Genomic DNA, 22,648 nt, shown 5'->3' with positions numbered 1-22,648 from the left:
GTCGCCATCTTACCGCCGCGCGAGCTCCGCCGCTCCGCCCGTGGCAGCGGGGAGGGAGGGGCCGGGGGAGGGAGGGGCCGGAGGGGAGAGGGGGAGGGGAGCGGCGCTGCCCGCAGCGACCTCTGGCGGCCGGGAGGATGCAGCGCAACGGCTCCCTGCTGCCCGGGGGGCACCGGAGGAGGGAGAGGCGACCCCCGCGGTCCCGCCCCTCCCAGCACGACCGACACCGCTCCTCCCCTAGCATAAACCACGCCCACAAAAAGCCACGCCCTGCCTAGCTCACGCCCCCTCCCCCCCCCTCACGGCAGCCAATCACTGGGCACCCTCCCCGATAGCCCTGCCCCCTAGTGACTGCGCTGCCTTTAACCACGCCCCCTCCTAACTGCAGCCAATCACAAAGTGGTCTCCCCTCATAGGCCCCGCCCCCTCCTAGCCGCCCCCCAACATATCCTCACCCACTTCTAACCGCAGCCAATCACAAAGCCCCCCCCCGAGGCTCCTCTCCCTCCTAATCATGCCCCCCCATAGCACCCGCCCCCTCCTAGCCACACCCTATTGTAGCCACACCCCTTTCTTACTGCAGCCAATCACGAGGTAACCGCTTCTCCTCATAGCCACGCCCCCTCTCTAAACCAGGCCATCACAAACCACACCCTTTTCAGTAACCACGCCCCCTCCGGAGCACAACCAATCACAAAGCTGCCCCCAAACCCCACCCCTCATAGCCCTGCCCTCTTCCTAGCCCTGACCAATCACGAAGCAGCCCTTAAAACCAAGCGCCTCGTGACCCCACCCACTTCCTAGCTTCACCCAATCATAAAGTAGCCTCTAAACCCCACCCATATTATGACCCCGCCCCCTTCTAGGCTCATCGCAAATGAGCCCTTCAAAGAGCCTTTCAAAGAACCCTGCTCCTAACCCCACCCACTCCCTATCCCTGACCAATCAGAATGCATCTTTCAAACCCCACCCTTCATCATTCCCATCCCGTGCTCAAACCCCGCCTCCTTTTCCCTAGTCCCGCCCACTCGCCCCGGTCCCGCCCTTTTATGGCCAAAGCGGCCCGGAGGGGGGCGTGGCCCTGCATAAATTAGCACCGAGGCCCCGCCCCCGCGCCCCCCCCGGGGCGCACCATGGAGCGGGGCTGGGAGCGGAGCTGGGAGCGCCGCGGGGGGTCCCGGGGGGTCGCAGCCGGGAGCGGGACCCCCCCGGAGCGCCTCCAGCTGGTGGTGCTGGGGGCGGGGGGCGTCGGGAAGAGCGCCCTGAGCGCGCGCTTCGCCCAGGTACCTGCGGGGGGCTGGGAGGGGAGGGGGGAACTGGGAGGGGGTGACCCCGGGAATGGGAGAGGAAACTCCCCCCCGAACTGGGAGAGACCCCCGGACAGGGAGGACAGGGACCCCCGGGACCCCCGGGCTCGGAGACTGAGCCCCGGGCTGGGAGAGGGAGCCCCAGAGTGGGACACCCCCAACCCAAACTGGGACGGAGAGCCCCCCCGGGCTGGGAGAGGGAGCCCCGGAGTGGGACACCCCCAACCCAGACTGCCACGGAGAGCCCCGGGCTGGGAGAGGGAGCCCGGAGTGGGACACCCCCAACCCAAACTGGGACGGAGAGCCCCGGGCTGGGAGAGGGAGCCCGGAGTGGGACACCCCCAACCCAAACTGCCACGGAGAGCCCCCCCGGGCTGGGAGAGGGAGCCCCGGAGTGAGACACCCCCCAACCCAAACTGGGACGGAGAGCCCCGGGCTGGGAGAGGGAGCCCGGAGTGGGACACCCCCAACCCAGACTGCCACGGAGAGCCCCGGGCTGGGAGAGGGAGCCCCGGAGTGGGACACCCCCAACCCAGACTGCCACGGAGAGCCCCGGGCTGGGAGAGGGAGCCCGGAGTGGGACACCCCCAAACCAAACTGGGACGGAGAGACCCCCCCGGGCTGGGAGAGGGAGCCCCGGAGTGGGACACCCCCAACCCAGACTGCCACGGAGAGCCCCGGGCTGGGAGAGGGAGCCCCGGAGTGGGACACCCCCAACCCAAACTGGGACGGAGAGCCCCGGGCTGGGAGAGGGAGCCCCGGAGTGGGACACCCCCAACCCAAACTGCCACGGAGAGCCCCGGGCTGGGAGAGGGAGCTGCAAACTGCGGGAGGGAGCCAGGTCTGAGAGAGGAACTGCCCCAAACGGGGAGAAGGACCCCCCAAAACTGGGGGGCAGCCCCGGAGTGGGACACCCCCAACCCAAACTGGGAGAGGGGTAGGAGAACCGGGAGGAGGATGCCCTAACTGGGACCCCCCCCTTCATAACGGGATCCCCTCCCCAAACTGGGATCCCACTCCGGACAGGGACCCCCCTCCCCTTACTGGGACCCTCCTTCCCAATCTAAGACCCCTCCCCAAATCGGAACCCCTTCCCTCCAAACGGGGACCCCCCTCCCCATATTGGGACCCCTCCTCCCTCCAAACCGGGAGTCCCCCTCCTCAAACCGGCTTGTGTCCCCTCCCGCCCCGTTCCTCCCTCCGCCTCCCCCCTCCTCCCTCTCTTCTCTCCCTTTCCCCCCCCCCCCTTTTGGGGCCCCCCTTTAAGTGCGGGGTGGGGGGGAGAGTCTTCACCTCCCTGCCCCCCTTGAGGTGCCCGCCATTACATTTTGGGGGTTCCTCCCCCTTTTTTTCCCCCCTCCCCCAGTCCTATTTCGTCCCCCACCACGCCCCCACCATCGAGGACTCCTACAGCACCCTCTGCACCATCGACCACCTCCCTGCCTGCCTCCACAGTGAGACTTTGGGGGACCCCCCCCCTAAATCAACCTTTCCCCCCCTTTGATCCAACACAGCCCCTCCCCCCCCCGCCAAGGGGTAAACCTCGGGGTGGCCCACAGGGGATTTTGAGGGTGCTGGGGGGGTCCCAGAGGGGAGTTTTGGGGTGCGGGGGGAGGCTCTGAAGGGATTTTGGGGTGCTGGGGGGGTCCCAGAGGTGACTTTCGGGGTGCTGGGGCGGTCCTAGAGGTGGTTTTGGGGAGCTGGGGGTGCTGGAGGAGTTTTGGGGTGCTGGGGAGGGTCCCAGAGGCGGGGTTTGGGTGCTAGGGGACTCCTAAAGGGGATTTTGGGGTGCCGGGGGGGGGGGTCTCAGAGGGGATTTTAAGGTGCTTGGGTGGAGGAGTCCCAGGGAAGTTTTTGGGGCACCCTCCCTCCCCCCAACTATGTTTTGGGGTCCCCCCCAGTCGTGGACACCTCTGGGCAGGAGGATTTTGGGGTGCAGAGGCAGCAGCAGCTGCGGGGGGGGGAAGGCTTCCTGCTGGTGTTTGCCATCGACGACAGGAGGAGGTGAGGGGGGGCCCAAAAACTGGGGCAGGGGACCCCCAAAGTGGGAGGAGGGGAAGCCAGAAATGAGGGGAGGGGGACCCCAAGAAATGGGGAAGGAGACCCCCGGAGCTGAGGCAGTTGTGCCCTGAAAGCTGCTCCGTGACACCCCCCCCCCCCGCACCCCAAACCCCACCCCCAGCCCCCCCTATCCCCTGGCCTCCCCAACCCCTCCCAGCCCTCCCATTCCCCCCCCTGGACCCCCAGACCCACCCCCAGACCCCCCATTCCTCCCTGGACCCTCCCAAACCTGCCCCCATTCCCCCCCGGCACCCCCAACCCCACCCCCAGCCTCCCCATTGCCCCCCTGGACCCCCCTAAACCTGCCTCCAGCCCCCCCATATCCCCTTGCCCCCCCCAAACCTGCCCCCATTCCCCCCCCGGACCCCCCTAAACTTCCTGCCTCCCCCGCCCGCTCCCCCCGGCCCCCCAGCTTCGGGGCCCTGGGGCGGCTGCTGGGTCAGATCCTGCAGGTGAAGGACCGGGAGGGGACCCCCGTGGTGCTGCTGGGCAACAAGGCTGACCTGAGCCCCCTCCGACAGGTACCCCCTGGGGGGGGGCCCCCAAAACCCCCTGAGCCCCCTCCGACAGGTACCCGGGGGACCCCAAAACCCCCTGAGCCCCCTCCGACAGGTACCCCCGGGGGGGCCCCAAAACCTCCTGAGCCCCCTCCCACAGGTACCCCAGGGGGGCACCCCAAAACCCCCTGAGCCCCCTCCGACAGGTACCCGGGGGGGCCCCCAAAACCCCCGAGCCCCCTCCCACACCCCTGGGACCCCCCCGAAAGCTGAGACCCCCCCCACAATCTGGGATCCCTTCACCCCCCCAGAAAAAGCCACTCAGGGACCCCCTGGATCCCCCCAGATCTGAGACCCCCCCCAAAAGGAGCCTCTCAGACCCCCCCCAAATCCTGAGCCCCTCCAAACCCTGAGACCACCCCCATAAGTTGCCCCCCCCCCCACAAGCTGGGACCCTTCCCCCCCAAGGTACTCAGGGACCCCCAAAGCTCTGGGACCCCCCCAGGGTGCCCCCCCCAATCCCCTGGGACCCCTCCCCCCAGAAAGAGCTGAGATCCCCCCAAAAGCTGGGACCCTTCCCCCCCTCCCCCCTAAAGCCACTCAGGGACTCCCCAGGGACTCCCCCCCGTATCCTGGGACCCCCCCCCATAAACCCCCTCAAGTCCCGCCCCTTTGGGGGCCCCGGACAGGAAGTCCCGCCCCTTTTGGAGCCTAGAACCCCAACTCCTGCCCCTTTAAGCCATGGCAGCCATCTTGGCCCCACCCCGAAGAGGAAGTCCCGCCCCTGGGGCACAGGGCAGCCATCTTGGCCCCACCCCAAAAAGGAAGTCCCGCCCCTGGGGCACAGGGCAGCCATCTTGGCCCCACCCCGAAGAGGAAGTCCCGCCCCTGGGGCACAGGGCAGCCATCTTGGCCCCACCCCGAAGAGGAAGTCCCGCCCCTGGGGCACAGGGCAGCCATCTTGGCCCCACCCCGAAGAGGAAGTCCCGCCCCTGGGGCACAGGGCAGCCATCTTGGCCCCACCCCAAAGAGGAAGTCCCGCCCCTGGGGCCCCACTCACACCCCTCCCCCCCATCCTACCACCCCTCGGTCGCCATCTTGCTCCCCTTCCCCCCCCCCTTGGTTGCTATCTTGGATGCCCCTCCCTGCCTCTCCGAGCCCAGGGGCTGGCTGGGGAGCCCTGGAGGCTGCACTGTGCAGGTTCAGGGCCCCCCCAGCCCCCCCCTTCTCCCCTCTGCCCTCCCCCCCCAGGTGTCCCGGGAGGAGGCCCAGGCCTTCGCGCGCCAGCACCGCCTGCGCTACCTGGAGACCTCGGCCAAGACTCAGCTCAACGTGGAGGAGGCCTTCCAGGAGCTGGTCAGGGCTGTCAGGTGGGGGGGGGCCACCCCTAGACCCCCCCAGACCCACACCGACCCCCCCGGCCTCACACTGCCCCCCACAGGCCCCCTGGAGCCCCCAGACTCACCTGAGCCACCCCCAGCCCCACACTGACCCCCCCCCACCTCACCTTGACCCCCCCAGACCCATTCCTGACCCATTCTACCCCCCCAGACCCCACATTAACCTCCCCAGCCCCCTGCTAACCCCTTCAGACCCCACTGCAAGCCCCCAGACCCATTTCAGAGTCACTTTACCCTCCCCAGCCCCACTTTAACTCTCGGACCCTCCAATCCGCCCAGACTCATTTTCACTCCCCCAGACCCCCTTTAATCCCCCAGCCCCATTTCAGACCCACTTTAACCCCCTCACCCCCCCACTACCCCCCCCACCCCACTAACGGCCCCCCCCAGCCCCATTGACTTCCCCCCTCCCCCATTTCTCTTTCCTCCCCACAGGAGGTTCCGGGATCTGGAGGCCCCCCCCCCCGCTACCCTCCCTCCCCCCCCCCCGCCAAGGACCCCCCCCGCTGCCCCTGCAACCTCCTCTGACCCCCCCCAACCCCAAGGGGGCGCTGGGGGGGCCTGGGGGAGGTCATGTCACCGACCCCACCCCAGATCCTCTCATTTTAGAACCCCCCTTTCCTGGGGGCCAAGCAGCCTCCACCACCCCCCCCAGTCAGGGGTCCCCAACCCCTCCCCCACCTATTGCAGCCCTCCCCCACTCCATGGCACCTCCCCTAAACCCCCCTCTTGGGGTCCCAAGTGCCCTCCCCCCTCCCCCCCCAAGTTAGACTCCCTCCCATTTTGGGGGGGGCTGGAGAGCACTGGGCCCCTCCCCCCTTCACTGCCCCTCCCCCACTTTAGGCTCCCAGCCCCTCCCCTTTATTTATTTTTGGGGTGGGGGCTCCCCCAGCTTTGCTTGGGCACCTCCCCCCCAAGAACAACCCCGGGGGGGGGCCATGCACACAGCCTCCCCTTCCCCCCCCCTCGATGTCACGAGCCTGGGGGCCCCCCGGGACCCCTCCCCCCTCAGCTGATGTCAATCCTCAGCCCCCCCCCGTCTGGGGGGGTCACACAATAAAAGCTTCAAAGCCAAAGGAGGTCTTGGGAGGGGAAGGGAGGGGGGGACCCCCCCAGGTTGTCTGCCCCCCCATCCAAGTCCAACACCCCCCCCCCACATCCCGGGGCCCCCCAGGTCCGAGCCCTCTCCCCGCGGATCCCTGAGCGGTCCGCAGCGGATCCCAGCCCCAGGGGAGCCCTCCGGGGTCCGCAGCGGATCCCTGGCCCCGGGCGGATCCCCGCAGCGCCCTGAGGGCTGCGCCCCCTGCCGGCTGCGCCCCCTGCCCTGCGCTGCCTTCCCCAGGCGGCCGCGGGGGGGCGCTAGGACCGCGCGGCGCCAGCCGGGCTCACGCCGTTGCCCCTCGTCCCCCCCGGGCGCCGCGGGGGGCGGGGCCGGAAGTGACGCGCGCGCTGACCGGAAGTGGCTCCGGAGGCTCCGCGCTCGCGCCCGGCGGCGGTTCCGGCGGGAGGTGAGTGAGGCCCCGCCCCCTGCCCCTGCGGGCCTCCCATTGGCTGCTCCCTGCCCCTGCGGGCTGCTTATTGGCTGTCCCCTGCCCCGGGCACCTCCCATTGGCTGTCCCCTGCCCCGGGCACCTCCATTGGGTGCTCTCTGCCCCTGCAGGTATCTTACTGGGTGTCCCCAGCGCTTGGTGGCCTCCCATTGGCTGTCCCTAGCCCCTACTGGCTTTCTATTGGCTGTCCCCTGCCCCGGGCACCTCCCACTGGCTGTCCCCAGCCCTGCCCTCAGTGCTGACCCCCAGCCCCCAGGGACTCCTCAGGGTCTTCCCCACCCCTCGGGGCTGTGCCCAGGCCCTGCCGATGCCCTCAGAGATGCTCTGACCCCGCCCCGAGCCCCACCTGAGCCCCGCCCGAGCCCCGCCCGAGCCCCGCCCAGGTCTCCTCACCGCTTCTCTGCCACCCTCAGCCTCCCAACCCCGTTCTCTCCTCTCCACAGCTGCACCACCACCGCCTCTGCCCAGCCCCTAACCCCCGTGCCGCCCCCGTGCCGCCCCGCGGGCGCCATGCCGGAGGCGGTGCACCACATCCGGCTGCAGGCCTTCGGGCGCTCGCTGCTGGCGCGGCTGGAGGGGCAGCGGCTGGGAGGCCTCTTCTGCGACGTGACGCTGCGGGCGCGGGAGGCCACGCTGCGGGCGCACCGCTGCGTGCTGGCCGCCGGCAGCCCCTTCTTCCACGACAAGCTGCTGCTGGGCCACTCGGCCATCGAGGTGCCCGCCGCCGTGCCCGCCGCCGCCCTGCGCCGCCTGGTGCGCTTCCTCTACAGCGGCCGCCTGGCGGTGGCGCCCTCCGAGGCCCTGCAGCTGCTGACGGCGGCCTCGGTGCTGCAGATCCGGGCGGTGATCGAGGAGTGCACCAGGATCCTGCTGGGGGGCGGCGCGGTGCCGGCCGCCCTGGGGGCGCCTCGGGAGGAGGTGGTGGTGGTGATGCCGCGAGGGGCGGAGGAGCCGGCAGGGCCTTGGGGGCTGGGGGCGGCCAACCCCTCCTGCCACAGCCGCAAGCAGAGGCGGCCGGTGAGGCTCTGGCTGCCGGGGAAGGAGGGGGAGGAGGAGGAGGAGGAGGGAGAGGAGGGAGAGGAGGAGGAGGGTGGTGGTGGCGGTGCCAGCGCTGGCGCTGAAGGAGTTTTCCCGGCGCCGCTGTCGGCCGCTGAGGAGCCGGCGCCACAGTTCGGTGCCACCGAGGCCTTCCCTGAGGCCTTCCTCCTGCCCTGGGCTGCCGAGGACATGGCCAAGCCTGGAGCTGAGCCTGGCCTGGGGGCACCCAGAGGGGCAGCAAGCTGTGGGGGCAAGGTGGTTGCCACCGCCACCACCACCACTACCGCTGCTGCCAACACATCAGGGGGCGCTGGGGCTGGGTTGGGGACACCACCAGTGGGCACTGAGGTTGGGTTGGGTGCTGGGGGTGGTGGTACCATGGGCACTGAGGTTGGGTTGGGTGCTGGGGGTGGTGGCACCATGGGCACTGGGTTAGGGTTAGGGGCACCACCAGTGGGCACTGAGGTTGGGTTGGGTGCTGATGATTGTGGTGGTACCATAGGCACCGAGGTTGGGTTGGGTGCTGGGGGTGGTGGTGGTGGCACTGTGGGTGCCGAGACTTGGCTGGGTGCTGGGGCTGGTGGCAGCACCGTGGGCACCGAGGTTGGGTTGGGTGCTGGGGGTGGTGGTGGTGGCACTGTGGGCGCCGAGGCTTGGCTGGGTGCTGGGGGTGGTGGTGGTGGCACTGTGGGCACCGAGGCTTGGCTGGGTGCTGGGGGTGGTGGCACTGTGGGCACCGAGGCTTGGCTGGGTGCTGGGGGTGGTGGTGGTGGCACCGTGGGCGCCAAGGCTTGGCTGGGTGCTGGGGGTGGTGGTGGTGGCACCGTGGGTGCTGGGGTAGCCCAAGCTGGACCTTCGAGGTGCCCTGAAGCCTCCTACCAGTGTGGGCACTGCCAGAAGACCTTCAGCTCCCGCAAGAACTACACCAAGCACCTGTTCATCCACTCCGGTGAGCGAGGGGCACCGGGGGGCACCCTGGGGACAGCCTGGGGGCTGCAGGGCATTGGGAGGGGGGAGGAGGTAGAAGGGTGGTTGGGGGAAGGGCAGGAGGTGGGGGGGATGTGGTGGATGAGGGTGGGGGGAGGAAGGAATGCGATGGACTTGCCTGGACCTCCTTGGCCCCTGTCCACCCACGGTCACCTCCTTGGCCCCTGTCCACTCATGCTGACCTCCTTGGCACCTGTCCACCCACGGTCACCTCCTTGGCCCCTGTCCACTCATGCTGACCTCCTTGGCACCTGTCCACCCACGGTCACCTCCTTGGCCCCTGTCCACTCATGCTGACCTCCTTGGCACCTGTCCACCCACGGTCACCTCCTTGGCCCCTGTCCACTCATGCTGACTTCCTGACCCATGGCGACCTGCAGTGATCGATGTTGACACAAGTGACCTTTATTGATCCATATTGACCCACCTTGACCTGTACTGACCGACCCCACCTTGACCTCTACTGACCCAACTTCACCTGTATTGACCCCACCTTGACCCACCTTGACCTGAATTGACCCATGTTGACCTGTATTGACTCATCTTGATCTGTATTGACCCACCTTCACCTGTATTGACCCATCTTGACCCACACTAACCTGTATTGAGCCACCCTGACCCATTTTGACCTTCATTGCTCCATGTTGATCTCTATTGACCTATGTTGCCCCACATTGACCTGTATTGACCCACATTGACCTGTATTGACCCATATTGTCACAAATTGACCTGTATTGAACAACCTTGACCCATCTTAATTGGATTGATCCATCTTGACTTGTATTGACCAACCATGATCTGTACTGATCCATGTTGACTTGTATTGACCCATGTTGACTCACCTTGACCTCTGTTGACCCATCTTGACCTGTATTGACCAACCTTGGTCTGTATTGAGCCGCGTTGACTTGTACTGACCAACCTTGATCTCTACTGATGCACGTTAACCTGTATTGACCCATGTTGATCCACCTTGGCCTGTATTGATCCATGTTGATCTGTATCAACCCATGTTGACTCACCTGAACCTCTATTGACCCACCTTGACCTGTATTGATCCGTGTTGACTTGTACTGACCAACCTTGATCTCGATTGATGCATATTGACCTGTATTGACCCATGTTGATCCACTTTGACCTGTATTGACCCACCTTGAGCTGTATTGATCCATGTTGACCTGTGTTGACCTATCTGGTTCTGTATTGACCAATACTGACTTGCATTGACCTATCTTGACCTGTATTGATTCACATTGACCTATGTTGATTTATATTGGCTTTCACTGACCCGTGCTGACCTGTATTGACCCACCTTGGCCTGTATTGATCCATGTTGATCTGTATCAACCCATGTTGACTCACCTGGACCTCTATTGACCCACCTTGACCTGTATTGATCCGTCTTGACTTGTACTGACCAACCTTGATCTCTATTGATGCATATTGACCTGTATTGACCCATGTTGATCCACTTTGACCTGTATTGACCCACCTTGAGCCATATTGATCCATGTTGAGCTGTATTGATCCATGTTGATTTCTGTTGACCTATCTAGTTCTGTATTGACCGACATTGACTTGCATTGACCTACCTTGACCTGTATTGATCCACATTGACCTATGTTGATCCATATTGGCTTTCACTGACCCATGCTGACCTGTATTGACCCACTTTGACCTGCCTTGACCCAACTTGACCTGTATTGATCCAGATAGACTTATGTTGACCCATATTGAGCCCCACACCAAGTGACCTGTGGTTGCCCATCCCCCCCCACCCAGGGGAGAAGCCTCATCAGTGCTCCATCTGCTGGCGCTGCTTCTCGCTGCGGGACTACCTGCTGAAGCACCTGGTGACCCACACCGGGGTCCGAGCCTTCCAGTGCACCGTCTGCGGCAAGCGCTTCACCCAGAAGAGTTCCCTCAACGTCCACATGAGGACCCACAGGCCTGAGCGCTTCCAGTGCCACCTCTGCTCCAAGGGCTTCTCCCACCGCACCCTGCTGGAGCGCCACGCCGCCGCCACCCACCCCTGCCCGCCCCCTCCAGCGCCACCACTGCCACCTCCCCCAGCGCCACCTCCCGAGGCTGGGCTGGTGACCTGGCCTGCTGCTGAGGGGCCTGGCTCTGCTCACTCGGGCTGAAGGCATCACAGGAGGTCCCTCTGGAGCTCTTCAGGCCTCTGAGATGCTGATGGGAGCCCAACAGGACCAAACTGAGGCTTTGTAGCCACCACAGATGGCCTTTGGGTGGTGCCCTGGGAGCTCCTCCAGCCTGAGATGCTGATGGGCCCCTAACAAGATCAAACTGGGACCTTGTGGCCACCCCAGGACATCCATGGTGGCCTTTGGAGCTCCTCAAACCTCTGAGATGCTGATGAGCTCCCAGCAGGACCAAATGTGACCCCAGGGCCACCGCAGCAGGCTTGGGGCAGCCCTTGGCTGCTTGTCCCCAAGGAGCTAACTGAGAATGGTGCTGAGGAGACTGCAGTCCTTCCCCAGGCCCTCCCCAGCACCCCCCGGCCCTCCCCAGCACCCCCCAGCCCCTTTCTAGACCCCCCCCCCCGTCCCTCCCAGCCCCCTTCTAGACCCCCAGTCCCTGCCGCACCCCCAGCCCCTCCCAAGTGTTGTTGCCCCGCCCCCGGCTCAGCGCAGCCCTCTCCCCGCCCCCCAAGGCCTTTGCCCGGCCTCCCCCGCAAGACCCTTGAATCCGATTGGCTGCGTTTCGCTCCCAGCTTGCCAATCCTCGCCTTCGCCGGGTAACTGCCCCGCTGATTGGTCCAGCTCCTTTCCCGCCTCATGGCTCCCGACCTTGCTTATCGGCAAGGGAAGCCGGGGGGCGCTTAGGAAGAAGCCAATTGGTTCAGAGCGCTGTCAATCAAGAGTCTTCCCTCCGCCTATTGAATGACTCTGCTTTTTCCTCTCCCGCCCACCGCGGGGTCTGATTGGAGGCGGGCGTTCCCTTGTTCTCCACCTATCGCCGCCTCCCGTACCGCCCTCCCCTCCGCCAAGGGCGTCCCCCGTTGGCTGCCCACGCTGTCAGTCACGACTCGCTCCCGCCCCCGCTTCCGCCTGTGGTGGCCGTGAGGGGTCCCCGGGCCGCGGGGGTCGGCGCCATGTCGGGGCCTGCTCCGGATCCCGGCGATCCCGCGGCCAAGCGAGCGGATCCCTTGGATCTGTTGGAATCCTGCGGGCTCTGCCGGGGCCGCCTGAAGGCCGAGAGGGAGCCGAGGCTGCTGCCCTGCCTCCACTCGGTCTGCAAGGACTGCCTGAGGCCCTCCCCGCAGCCTGCCGCCGCTCCGGGCCCGGGGCGGGCAGGTGAGGCCGGGCCGGGGGAAGGGGCAAGAGCCTTGTGGAGGGAGAAGGAGAGCTGGGGGGAGGAGGAGGAACTTTAAAGGGGGGAACGAGCCTCCTGGGGAGGGTCGGGGGAGGGCTGTAGAAGGAGAAAAGAGCCCCGCGGAGGTGGGGGAGGAGACTCGTGGGCAGGTGAAAGGTTTGTGGGGAGAGAGGAATCCCCTGAGAGGCATAAAGAAGCCTCACAGAGAGGTAGGAGAGCTTTATGGGGGCGGGGAGCAGCTTTGCAGGGAGGCAAAGAGCCTCCTGGGGAGGTGAAGCAGCCCTAAGGGGCAGAGGGGCCCTGCGAAGGAGACCGGGGGGGAAGGAGCCCCGCGGGGGTGGAGAGCTCTGTAGTGCGGCACAGACCCCCTGGAGGAGCTGAGGGAATGTTGTGCTGGGCAGAGAGCCTTGGAGGGGCAGCAAAGGAACCTTGGGGAGGCCGAAAGGAGCTTCATGGAGCGGGGAAGACCCTCGTGGAGAGCATAAAGAGCCTCACGGGGAGGGAAAGGAGCCTGGGGGGGAGATGGGGAAGCGGGAGGGGGGAGGGGGGAGGGGAGCTTTGTGGAGAGGGAAGGACCTCCGAGGTGGGAGGAAAGAGCTTTGCAAAGGGGGAAGGAGCCTGGGGGGTACAGGAGCTCTGTGGGGGGTGCAAGGGGCAGCACAGAGGGGCCCAGGCTCAAGCTGCCTCCATGCCTGGGTGGTCATCCCCCCAAAGCTTTTGGGGTCTCCCCTTGGGCTGGGGAGGGCTCAGAGAGACCCCCCAGGAGGTTCCTCCCCACAACCCAGCGTCTGCCCCTGCTGATGTCCTTCTCCTGGCAGTGGTCTCCTGCCCTCTCTGCCACCAGCTGTGGGCCCTGGAGGAGGTCACAGAGAACTTCTTCCTGAGGGACAGCAGTGCCCAGCAGGCTGCCCCCAGCCCTGGGCCCAGCCAGGTACCTCCCTCGGGGTCTCCCCCTCTCTTCCCCACTGCCTTGGGGTCTCTTCTTCCCCTTTGGTCTCCCCTCCCTCTCTCCCCCTGCCCTCACCCCTGGCTGTGCCTCTCTGCTCTGCCCCCAGTGCTGCACCAGCTGTGAGGACAATGCTGCTGCCAGCAGCTACTGCCTGGAGTGCTCCGAGCCGCTCTGTGACACCTGTGTGGAGGCTCACCAGAGGGTCAAGTACACCAAGGACCACACCCTGCGGGCTGCAGGTCTGCCCCTCCCCCACCCCGCTGCCCCTCCCCCTCCCACCTCCAGCTTCTGCTCTTCACCACCTCTGTGGTGCTCACTCCCGATGGCCTCACCTGGAGGTGCCACAGCCCTGCCCACACCCCAGTGCCACCACCCCTGCCTGTGACCTCATGACGACCTCATGACGACCTCATGACGACCTCGTGATGACCTCAGCCCTGCTCCTCCCTCTCCCCAGAGAGCAGCAGGGCCAAGGATGCCTCCCGCCCCATCTTCTGCTCCGTGCACCACCAGGAGCCCCTGGCCTTCTTCTGTGCCGCCTGTGAGGCTGTCACCTGCCGCCACTGCCAGCTGGGTGCCCACAAGGACCACCAGTGAGGGCCTCCCTCAGCCCCTCCTTCGTTAAGGCTGCCTAAGTAGAGCTTCATTGCTCCTTCTTGGCTGCTCTGGGCTCGAGGGCTTCCTGGGTTGGGGTCTTCTGGGTTGACTTCCCTTAGCTGAGGCCTCCTGGTCAGGGTCTGCCCTGGGTTGGGTCAGGGTCTTCCTGGCCAAGGTTTGTTGGGTTGAGTTCCCTTAGTTGAGGCCTCCTGGGTGCAGCCCAGGTGGGGCAGGACCCTCCCCAAGCCTCCTTTCTGCCGCCCACCCCCCAGGTACCAGCCCCTGGAGGAGGCCGTCAGGAGCCAGCGCAAGACCCTGGTGACCCTCCTGAAGCACCTGGGGGACAAACATGCAACGCTCCAGAGGTCCAGCAAGGAGGTCCGCGGCTTGTAGGTGCCCCGGGGGGAGCAGGGGTGGGGAGAGGGAGGAGGTGAGGCAGGAGGAGCGGTGGCAGGCACTGGGCCGTGCCCCGCTGAGCCGTGGCCGTGCCTCGCAGCCTGCGGCAGGTGGCGGAGGTGCAGCAGAAGGTGCAGGTGGAGGTGAAGGTGGCGATCCTGCAGGTCATGAGAGAGCTCAACAAGCGTAGCAAGGCGCTGCTCGGCGACGCGCAGGTCAGCGCAGCCCCGACCCCCGGGGGCGTGCCCGGCCGGGGGTGACGCCCAGGGCAGCGCAGCCCCGCCCCCCGGAGGCGTGCCCGGCCGGGGGTGACGCCCAGGGCAGCGCAGCCCCGCCCCCCGGAGGCGTGCCCGGCCGGGGGTGACGCCCAGGGCAGCGCAGCCCCGCCCCCCGGGGGCGTGCCCGACCGGGGGTGACGCCCAGGGCAGCGCAGCCCCGCCCCCCGGGGGCGTGCCCGGCCGCGGGCGCTGCCGGCCCCGCTCGCAGCGGTGCCCTGGGCCTGTCCCCCGGCAGAGGCTGCTGGAGCGCCAGCAGGAGCGGCTGGAGAGGCAGCACTGGGCCATGGCCGGGCTGCAGCAGCGCCAGGAGCACCTCCTGCGCTTCGCCTCCCGCGCCCTGGCCAGCCCTGACCCCGCGGCGCTGCTGCTCTCCAAGAAGCTGGTGAGGACCCCTGGGGAGCACTCACACACCCCTGGGACCACCCCCAGGGCCCTGCTGGAGTCCCCCCTTGGCCCCCTCTCTCCCTGTGGTGCCCCCCTTGGCCCCCCCTCTCCCTGTAGACCCTTTGAGGTCTCCACAGGGGGCCTCTGATGTCCCAAGTGTCCCCAGCTTGCTGCCCTGTGTCCCCTCAGTCCCTGTCCCACCACTCTCCTGCATCCTCCTCCCCATCCCCCTCAGGCCATCCATGGTCGCTGCCACCTGCCCCTCTGTCTCCCCCCTCACAGTGTCTCCCTCCTCAGCCCCTGCCCCGTGTCCCCACCCTGGTCTGCAGTGTCCCCTCCCTGCCCCCTGCAGATCTGCTGCCAGCTGCAGGAGGCCCTGGGGGTGGTGGTGGAGCCTGTGGAGCCCCAGGGGGCCCTCAAGTTCCAGTGGGACCTGGAGGCCTGGACCAAGAGTGCTGAGAACTTCGGTAAGGGCACAGCCTGGGGACCCCTTGGGGACCCCAAACCCCTCCCTCTTCACCCCCCCTCCCCTTTTAACCCTTTCTGTCCCATGTGCCCCACCCCCACCAGGTTCCATCGTCCTGGAGCACGGAGTCCCCTCCTTGTCCCCCAGCCCCCAGGTACCACCCCAGGGCTGGGGATACTTTCGGGGGGGGGGGAGGTGGAGGGGTCAGGGGGGGCCTGTCCAGAATCCCCTCGTAATGGTCTCCTCCAGGGTCCCCTCTCCCAGCCCTGCCATGCTCAGCAGCTGAGTCTCCCCATCTATGACCCCCCGCCCAGGGGGTCCCAAAGCAGGGCTGAGGAGGGGCAGGGAGGGGACAGCCCCCTCGAGGGCCCCCCTCAGGGCTCAGCCCTCCCCCTGCCACACTCCTGCCTGGCAGGGGAGGGGCAGAGGTGTCCCCAACTGTTCCCTCCCCACCTGTGCCCCCAGACGGCCGAGACCCCTGCCCCCAGCCAGCTGAGTGAGTGCCAGCGGGGGGCGCTGGGGAGGGGGTGGCACTGAGGGGCACTGGGGGGTGGCACTGGTGGGCAACAGGGGGCACTGGGGGGGGGGGCACTGAGGGGACAGGGGGGAGGGGGTGGCACTGAGGGGGCACTGGGAGGACACTGGGCTGGGGCACTGGGGGGGCACTGGGGGTATTGGGGAGGGGGCAGCACTGGGGGGATACTGGGGGGCACTGCGTGTTTGGCACGAGGGGGTGGCAGTGGGGGTACTCTGAGGGGACCCTTGGGGGGGGCACTGAGGGGGTGGCCCAGGGGAGGGCTTGGCACTGAGGGGCTCCAAGGGGCGGGGGGAGGGTGACCCTGGGGGCACAGCTGGGGCCGTGCCCAGCTGGCTGCTTTCTGCCTGCAGGCAACAGCCCCCCGGAAGCTGCTGGCCCAGGAGGCAAGAGGTGGGGTGGGGGTGGGGGTGGGAGCAGCCCTGGCCCTGCTCTCCCTGTCCTGGGGTGCCCCCTCCTGTGCCCTTCACGAGGAGATGGCTCTGGGCTGCTGCTGTCCCTTGACCCTCTGTGCCCATCCCTTCCCTATCCCTCAGTCTCCCTTTGCCCCCCACCAGGGCTCCCTTTGCCCCCCACCAGGGCTCCCTTTCCCCTTGATTCCTTGGGCTCCTTCCCCCCCCTTTCCTGGGATCTCTTCTTCCTTCCTCTCTTCCCCCCCCACCCCGTTCCTGGGATCCCCCCCAGCTTCCTGGGATCCCTGCTCCCTCTCTGTTCCCAGCAGCTGACCAGGTCCCCCCCCATTTCCCTCGGGCAGGAGGCAGCCCCTGGCGCCCCCCAGTGGGCAGCTGCGGAAGGTTCCTCGCGTGGCACTGGAGCGGCTGGAGCTGGACCTAGGGGGGGGCTCCCAGCCCCCTGTGTTCAGAGTCTTCCCTGGGACCTCTGCCAGGGACTTCAACCTCATTGTCATCGAGAGGGGGCTGCAGCCCCAGCCCCCCAGCATCAAGGTGGGGATCCCCCAGCTCCCTGCTCCCCCCCAGCATCAAGGGGGGGATCCCCCAATCCCCCAGCTCCCTGCTCTCCCCCCAGCATCAAGGGGGGGATCCCCCAGCTCCCTGCTCCCCCCCAGCCCCCCAGCATCAAGGGGGGGATCCCCCAGCTCCCTCATCTCTCTCATGCCCCAGAGTCAAGGGGGGGATCCCCCAGCCCCTCACAGCTCCTCCCTCCCCCCACTCTCCCCAGCAGGAGGAGCAGCTGGAGGTGGCCATTGGGGAAACCAAGCCCCAGGGGCTACAGGTGGAGCAGCGGCCTGGGCCGCCCCCCCCCGGCACTGGATCCTCTGCCCCCCCAGCCCCACCCCCCGGGCCTGGGGTCTCCTGCTGCAGAGTTTGCTGCCAGGCTGGGGCCGTGGTGATGTGTGACCGCTGCGAGCACTGCTACCACCTGGACTGCCACCTGCCTGCCCTTCAGGAGGTCCCCAGGTAGGCTGGATCCCCGGGATCCACTGCCCCTTCTCACCTCCCTGCTCTCCAGGAGGTCCCCAGGTAGGCTGGATCCCCGGGATCCACTGCCCCTTCTCACCTGCCTGCCCTCCAGGAGGTCCCCAGGTAGGCTGGATCCCTGGGATCCACTGCCCCATGCTACCTGCCTGCCCTCCAGGAGGTCCCCAGGTAGGCTGGATCCCCGGGATCCACTGCCCCTTCTCACCTCCCTGCTCTCCAGGAGGTCCCCAGGTAGGCTGGATCCCCGGGATCCACTGCCCCTTCTCACCTGCCTGCCCTCCAGGAGGTCCCCAGGTAGGCTGGATCCCCGGGATCCACTGCCCCATGCCACCTGCCTGCCCTCCAGGAGGTCCCCAGGTAGGCTGGATCCCCGGGATCCACTGCCCCATGCTACCTGCCTGCTCTCCAGGAGGTCCCCAGGTAGGCTGGATCCCCGGGATCCACTGCCCCATGCCACCTGCCTGCCCTCCAGGAGGTCCCCAGGTAGGCTGGATCCCCGGGATCCACTGCCCCTTCTCACCTCCTTGCTCTCCAGGAGGTCCCCAGGTAGGCTGGATCCCTGGGATCCACTGCCCCTTGTCATCTCCCTGCCCTCTAGGAGGTCCCCAGGTAGCCCTCATGTCCAGGATCCACTTGTCAGGGTGAGATCCACTGCCCCAGGTCACTTGCCTGCCCTCCAGGAGGACCCCAGGTGTATTTGATCCCTGGGATCTACTGCCCCTTGTCACCTCCTTGCTCTCCAGGAGGTCCCCAGGTAACCCTTGAGCACAGGCTCCAGCTGGCAGGCTGAGATCTGCCCCTTCTCACCTGCCTGCCCCCCAGGAGGTCCCCAGGTGCCCCCCATGCCCAGGACCCCCTGAGCAGGCCGAGGTCCCTGCAGTGGGTCCCTGTGGCTCCCTCCCCAGCCCGGAGTGGAGATGTTTGCTGTGCCAGGAGCTGCCCCCCCCGGAGCAGGAGCTGGCTGCCGGCTGCCAGGACGGAGCCCCCCGGAAGCTCAGCGCCTGGGAGCAGCAGGTGGGGCGGGGCAGGCGCCGGGGCGGGCAGGCGCCGGGGCGGGGCAGGCGCTGGGGCGGGGCAGGTGCCGGGGCGGGGCAGGTGCTGGGGCGGGGATCGAGGGATCTCTCTGCCCCCCAGAGGTGCGAGTTCGTCCTGCTGCAGCTGCTGTGCCACGAGCCCTGCCGGCCCCTGCAGCGCCTCTGCGGCGCCCTGGTGAGTGCCCGGCGCGGGGAGCCCCCTGCGGGCCGGCGGCCCCTTCTGGCCCCCCCTGCTGGGACCCCCTGCTGGACCCCCTGCTGGGCCCCCTGCGGGGTCCCTGAGGGGCTGCTCTGCCCCCAGGAGGGGCAGGAGGGGATCGACCTGACGCTGATCCGGGCGCGGCTGCAGGAGAAGCTGAGCCCCAACTACCGCAGCCCCCAGGAGCTCGCCAGCGACCTCTGGAGGATGCTCCAGCAGTTCAACCGCCTCACCGAGGTGCCTGGGGGGATCCCAGGGATCCACTGCCCCCTCAGCGCCCCCCCAGCCCTCTGAGCCCAGCCCCAACGCCCCCAGCTGTTCACTCACCGCCCAGAAGCGCTCCCTCCAGCCCCTCCCCCGGTACCTGTGCCTGGCAGGAGGGATCACAAGGGATCTGCTCCCCTCCTGATCCCCCCAGAATCCTCCCAGGTGTTTAGTTACCCCCAAAAGGTCTCCTCCAGCCTCCTTCCCCAGGAGCCTGCTTTCTAGGGGAGGGATCACAAGGGATCTAATCCCCTCCTGATCCCTCCCACACGTCCCCAACAGCACCCTTCCACCCCCCTCACCAGGATCCCTCCTCGCCTTCAGGAGGATCCTTAGGGATCTCCTCCCTTCCTGATCTCTTTCCCACTCCCTGCTCCCTCCCTGACCTCTGACCAACTCCCCCCCAACACTTCACCTGGGCCCCCAGCCCCGGGGCCCTTCCCCCCCTGCCCCTAGGGCCCCATCCTCAGGCCCACCTGGTGTGGCTTCTGTTTCACCTCAGCCTTTGGGGGGCCCCCTCTGCGCCCTGGGGGTGCCCCCAGCATCCCCCTGACCCCCTGTGCCCCCTGCCCTTCCCCCTGCAGGACAAGGCTGACGTCCAATCCATCCTGGGCCTGCAGAGCTTCTTCGAGGCTCAGCTCAACGCAGCCTTCGGCGACCACAAGCTGTGGGTCAGGCCCCAGACCCTCCCGGGGGGGGTCCCAGACAGCCCCCCAGGACCTTGAGGACCTACCCCTCCCCCCCAACAGGAGCTGGGGACCTGGCTGTGACCCTCCCCCCCCCACAGCTTCCTCTCAGCTGCTGCCCCCTGAGGCCTCCCTGCCCCGGGGGGCCTCAGGGTGGGGCCCGGAATAAAGCCATGGAGCTGGACTGGGGCTGAAGTTAGGCTGAGGCTGGGGCTGGAGCTTGGGCTGGGGCTGGAGCTGGGCTGGGGCCGGCCTGGGAGCGAGTGGCGCCGAGCCGGGGGCCCGGGTCCGGCTGCGCCCTTCCTGCCGTACGGCTCCTGAGCAAAGGTGGCGGCGCCCGCAGGGCACAGAGCGGAAGTCCCGCCCTCCGAGCCAGCTGGGATTGGTGCTTTAAGGCCCCGCCCCCCCGCGGGATAGGCTGTGGGCAAAAAGCGTCCAGGGAGCACCGGAGCAGCTCGGAAAGAGCAGGGGGCGGGGGGGCAGAGGCCAGGGGGTCTCTGCCGTGAGGCGCGAAGGGAAAGGGGGAAGGCCTGGACCGGAAAGGGCCGAGGCGAGCCGGGAGGAGCCGAAGGGTTCATTGAGGAGCCGAAGGCGCGCAGCCTCCTTCCGCAGCCAGCCGAAGCGCTCCGCAGCGAGCCGGCCCCAGGGCCGCCCCGGGAGGAGCCGGCGCTGCCCGGGGAGTCGCTCGGCAACGTTCGGCACATACCGGAGAGAGCGAAACCCTCCGGAGCCGCCCCGTGCTCCGACAGCCCCCGAGCGCTTTCCGGAAAGAGCCGAACGCTCTCCCGGCAACCCCCGAGGCAGCCCCGGAACGGCTCCGCTGCCCTTCCGCCTGCGCCCTCCCCTCGCGGCCCCTTCCCCAACCCCTCCGAGGTCCTCCGAGCCCTTCCAAGTCCTCTGACCCCTCCCCAGCTCCCCTCCGGACCTCCGCCCCGAGCTCCTCCGAGCCCCTCCCCTGCTCCTTTCCCGAACCCCTCCGAAGTTCTCCGAACCCCTTCCAAGTTCCCTGACCTCCCCTCCCCCCGCCCCCCCCGCGCTATCCCGAGCCCCGCCCCCTGGCGCCTCCGCGGGCTGCACTGCCCTCTTCCGGAGCTCTCCGAAGTTCTCCGAACTTCCCCGAAGTTCTCCGCGCGCCCACCCCTCTGCCCCCGGCCCCGTCCCGCGCCAGAGCTTTGCCGAGCTCCTGCCCGGGTCTTGCCGAGCCGCGGCGCTGCCCCGCGCTGCCCCCTGCCGGAAGCTCCCCGCAGCCGCTTCCGGCCGGCTCCCGAAGCGCTTCCGGAAGTGGCCGAGCGGCGCCGGCCGTGGCCGAGTCCCTTCCCTCCTCCCCTCAGCTGCCCCCCGGGGCCGAAGCCGCCGCCGGCCTTTGAGCTGCCGCCGCCACCGGGGGTTCTCTTCGCCTCTTCTTCTTCTCCTCCTACTCCTCCTCCCTCTCTCCCGCCGCCGCCGCCGCTTCCCCGCGCCCGGGGGGGCCTCGCCCGGCCGCCGGCGCCGGCCCCGGGCCCGGCAGGATGATCAAGCTCTTCACGCTGAAGCAGCAGAAGAAGGAGGAGGAATCCGCGGGGGGCACCAAAGGCAGCAGCAAAAAGGCCTCGGCCGCGCAGCTCCGGATCCAGAAAGGTGGCGGCGGGGGGAGGGGAGGGGAGGAGGGGGGAAGGGAGGGGAAGGGAAGGGAGGGGAAGGGAAGGGAGGGGAAGGGAGCACTGAAGGGGGAAGGGGAGGCGGGGGGGCGGTTGGGACCCGTAAGGGGAGTGGGGAAAGGAACTGGGACCAGTAAGGGGATTGGGGGTGGGAGGAGGAGCTGGGACCGGTAAGGCCTCGGCTGGGAGCAGTGAAGTGAGGTCAGTAAGGAGCTGAGAGAAGCAAAGGCTGAGAGCAGTGAAGGGGCAGGGTGGGGCTGGGACCAGTAAGAAAGGCTCTGCTGTGGGGCTGGGTGCTGGTCCCGGTCAGGTCCTACTGGGGGCTCCACCTCCCCCCCCGTCTGGCCCTGGCAGGGCACTGGGAGGCTCTCTGGGGGATGGGACACAGCTGGAGGGGCTGCAGCCTCCTGGGTCCCTTCTGTGTCCCCCACAATGTCTCCTCCTGTCCCTGCAGGTGTCCCTTCTGTGCCCTCCTCACGCCCCTCCCCATCCCATCCTGTCCCCTGTGTCGCCTCCCCACGCCCCCCACTGTCCCTTGGTGTCCCCCCAATGTCCCCTTGTGCCCCCAGGGGTCCTCTCCTGTCCCCTCCAGGCATCCCCTTAGGTGTCCCCAAGTGGCCTCAGGCTATCCCCAGTAGCTTCAGGCTGTGCCCAGGCTGTGCCCCAGGCTGTGCCCAAGCTGTGCCCAGGCTGTGCCCAAGCCGTGCCCTGTGCCCTCAGACATCAATGAGCTGAACCTGCCCAAGACCTGCGAGATCGACTTCAGCGACCAGGACGACCTCCTGCACTTCCGGCTGCTCATCTGCCCCGACGAGGTCAGCCCCCGCCACCCCCCCCGCCACCCCCCCCGCCACCCCCCCCGCCACCCCCCCCGCCACCCCCCCCGCCACCCCCCCCCGCCACCCCCCCTGCCACCCCCTGCACTTCCGGCTGCTCATCTGCCCCAACGAGGTCAGCCCCTGACACCCCCTGGCACCCCCCGGCAGCCCCTCACACTCCCCTGCCACCCCTCCCTCACACCTCCCGCCCCCCTGGCCCTCCCTCACGCCCCTCTGCCACCCCCCCTGCTCCCCATCCATCCCCCCCCTGCCCCCCCTAGCCCCAGGCCCTTCCTCTGCTCTCCACCTTCCTTGGTCCCCTCTCTCCTGTCCCTTCTCTGTCCCCTTCCTGCCACCCCCTCCCCACCACCTGCAGACCATTCCTTTGTCCTCCCCCCTGCTTCCTCAGCCCCCTTCCCCCTTGTCCCCTCCCTGTCCCCTCGGGCCCCTGGCGCCCCCTGGTGGCATCCCCAGCGTGCTGCAGGCTGTGCCCAGCCTGCTGGCCCCCAGGTGATCTCTGCTGCTGTCCCCTGCAGGGCTTCTACAAGGGAGGCAAATTCGTCTTCAGCTTCAAGGTCAGTGCTGGGCCACCCAAACCTCCCCTGTGGCCACCAAAACCCCACCCGGGGCCACCAGGAGGTCACCAGCCCTGAATTGTGTCCCCTCCAACCCTGCCCTGTGGCCCCTAAACCCCCACCTGTGGCTACCAACCCCCCACCTGCGCCACCAGAAGGTTCCCAGCCCTGAATTGTGGCCACCCAAACCTCCCCTGTGGCCAGCAAAATCTCAC

At 67.7% G+C, this 22,648-nt stretch overlaps 4 protein-coding genes across 9 annotated transcripts; all 4 read left to right on the top strand.

The window, feature by feature from the left end:
- The first annotated feature begins 1,126 nt into the window (after window positions 1-1,126).
- On the top strand, window positions 1,127-6,387 carry LOC137440446 (ras-related protein R-Ras-like). 3 transcript variants are annotated; one of them, XM_068136702.1, is made up of 6 exons: window positions 1,127-1,283; window positions 2,674-2,761; window positions 3,209-3,311; window positions 3,781-3,889; window positions 5,117-5,235; window positions 5,701-6,387. In XM_068136702.1, exons 1-6 carry the CDS (start codon window positions 1,134-1,136, stop codon window positions 6,323-6,325), a joined length of 1,194 nt encoding a protein of 397 aa, XP_067992803.1. In that variant the 5' UTR covers window positions 1,127-1,133; the 3' UTR covers window positions 6,326-6,387. The 3 variants fall into 3 exon arrangements, with proteins under 3 accessions (XP_067992803.1, XP_067992804.1, XP_067992805.1); XM_068136703.1 differs by lacking the exon at window positions 3,781-3,889 and having other exon boundaries at window positions 5,701-6,126; XM_068136704.1 differs by lacking the exon at window positions 5,701-6,387 and having other exon boundaries at window positions 5,117-5,431.
- Window positions 6,388-6,701: 314 nt separating this feature from the next.
- On the top strand, window positions 6,702-11,001 carry ZBTB45 (zinc finger and BTB domain containing 45). The gene is made up of 3 exons (XM_068136706.1): window positions 6,702-6,773; window positions 7,259-8,802; window positions 10,623-11,001. Exons 2-3 carry the CDS (start codon window positions 7,326-7,328, stop codon window positions 10,982-10,984), a joined length of 1,839 nt encoding a protein of 612 aa, XP_067992807.1. The 5' UTR covers window positions 6,702-6,773; window positions 7,259-7,325; the 3' UTR covers window positions 10,985-11,001.
- Window positions 11,002-11,898: 897 nt separating this feature from the next.
- TRIM28 (tripartite motif containing 28) lies at window positions 11,899-19,587 on the top strand. 4 transcript variants are annotated; one of them, XM_068136699.1, is made up of 17 exons: window positions 11,899-12,157; window positions 12,995-13,107; window positions 13,232-13,364; window positions 13,583-13,718; window positions 13,995-14,111; window positions 14,219-14,333; window positions 14,632-14,778; window positions 15,133-15,247; window positions 15,351-15,400; window positions 15,712-15,742; window positions 16,135-16,174; window positions 16,536-16,725; window positions 16,964-17,199; window positions 18,126-18,234; window positions 18,355-18,429; window positions 18,556-18,690; window positions 19,302-19,587. In XM_068136699.1, the coding sequence occupies exons 1-17, from the start codon at window positions 11,956-11,958 to the stop codon at window positions 19,440-19,442; spliced, it is 2,085 nt and encodes a 694-aa protein (XP_067992800.1). In that variant the 5' UTR covers window positions 11,899-11,955; the 3' UTR covers window positions 19,443-19,587. The 4 variants fall into 4 exon arrangements, 3 of the variants coding, with proteins under 3 accessions (XP_067992800.1, XP_067992801.1, XP_067992802.1); XM_068136700.1 differs by having other exon boundaries at window positions 16,961-17,199; window positions 18,604-18,690; XM_068136701.1 differs by having other exon boundaries at window positions 16,961-17,199.
- A 458-nt stretch (window positions 19,588-20,045) lies between these two features.
- On the top strand, window positions 20,046-22,559 carry UBE2M (ubiquitin conjugating enzyme E2 M). Its single transcript, XM_068136705.1, has 3 exons — window positions 20,046-21,020; window positions 21,761-21,855; window positions 22,395-22,559. The coding sequence occupies exons 1-3, from the start codon at window positions 20,912-20,914 to the stop codon at window positions 22,509-22,511; spliced, it is 321 nt and encodes a 106-aa protein (XP_067992806.1). The 5' UTR covers window positions 20,046-20,911; the 3' UTR covers window positions 22,512-22,559.
- The last annotated feature ends 89 nt before the right edge of the window (window positions 22,560-22,648 follow it).

Source organism: Melanerpes formicivorus, unplaced genomic scaffold, assembly GCF_026170545.1.
Source record: "Melanerpes formicivorus ecotype bairdi unplaced genomic scaffold, bMelFor1.0.p_v2 SCAF_3017, whole genome shotgun sequence".
NCBI lineage: Eukaryota > Metazoa > Chordata > Aves > Piciformes > Picidae > Melanerpes > Melanerpes formicivorus.
The sequence above is the reverse complement of the archived record's forward strand: the minus strand, read 5'-3'. Positions and strand labels throughout refer to the sequence as shown.

Bases quoted from the DNA above. Each gene is read 5' to 3' on its own strand.
- LOC137440446 (XM_068136702.1), top strand. From the start codon at position 1,134: ATGGAGCGGGGCTGGGAGCGGAGCTGGGAGCGCCGCGGGGGGTCCCGG. The intron at 2,762-3,208 runs GTGAGACTTTGG...GGTCCCCCCCAG, and splicing joins CCTCCCTGCCTGCCTCCACA to TCGTGGACACCTCTGGGCAG. The intron at 3,890-5,116 runs GTACCCCCTGGG...CTCCCCCCCCAG, and splicing joins ACCTGAGCCCCCTCCGACAG to GTGTCCCGGGAGGAGGCCCA.
- ZBTB45 (XM_068136706.1), top strand. From the start codon at position 7,326: ATGCCGGAGGCGGTGCACCACATCCGGCTGCAGGCCTTCGGGCGCTCG. The intron at 8,803-10,622 runs GTGAGCGAGGGG...CCCCCCACCCAG, and splicing joins GCACCTGTTCATCCACTCCG to GGGAGAAGCCTCATCAGTGC.
- TRIM28 (XM_068136701.1), top strand. From the start codon at position 11,956: ATGTCGGGGCCTGCTCCGGATCCCGGCGATCCCGCGGCCAAGCGAGCG. The intron at 12,158-12,994 runs GTGAGGCCGGGC...TTCTCCTGGCAG, and splicing joins TCCGGGCCCGGGGCGGGCAG to TGGTCTCCTGCCCTCTCTGC. The intron at 13,365-13,582 runs GTCTGCCCCTCC...CCCTCTCCCCAG, and splicing joins CCACACCCTGCGGGCTGCAG to AGAGCAGCAGGGCCAAGGAT.
- UBE2M (XM_068136705.1), top strand. From the start codon at position 20,912: ATGATCAAGCTCTTCACGCTGAAGCAGCAGAAGAAGGAGGAGGAATCC. The intron at 21,021-21,760 runs GTGGCGGCGGGG...CTGTGCCCTCAG, and splicing joins GCAGCTCCGGATCCAGAAAG to ACATCAATGAGCTGAACCTG. The intron at 21,856-22,394 runs GTCAGCCCCCGC...TGTCCCCTGCAG, and splicing joins TGCTCATCTGCCCCGACGAG to GGCTTCTACAAGGGAGGCAA.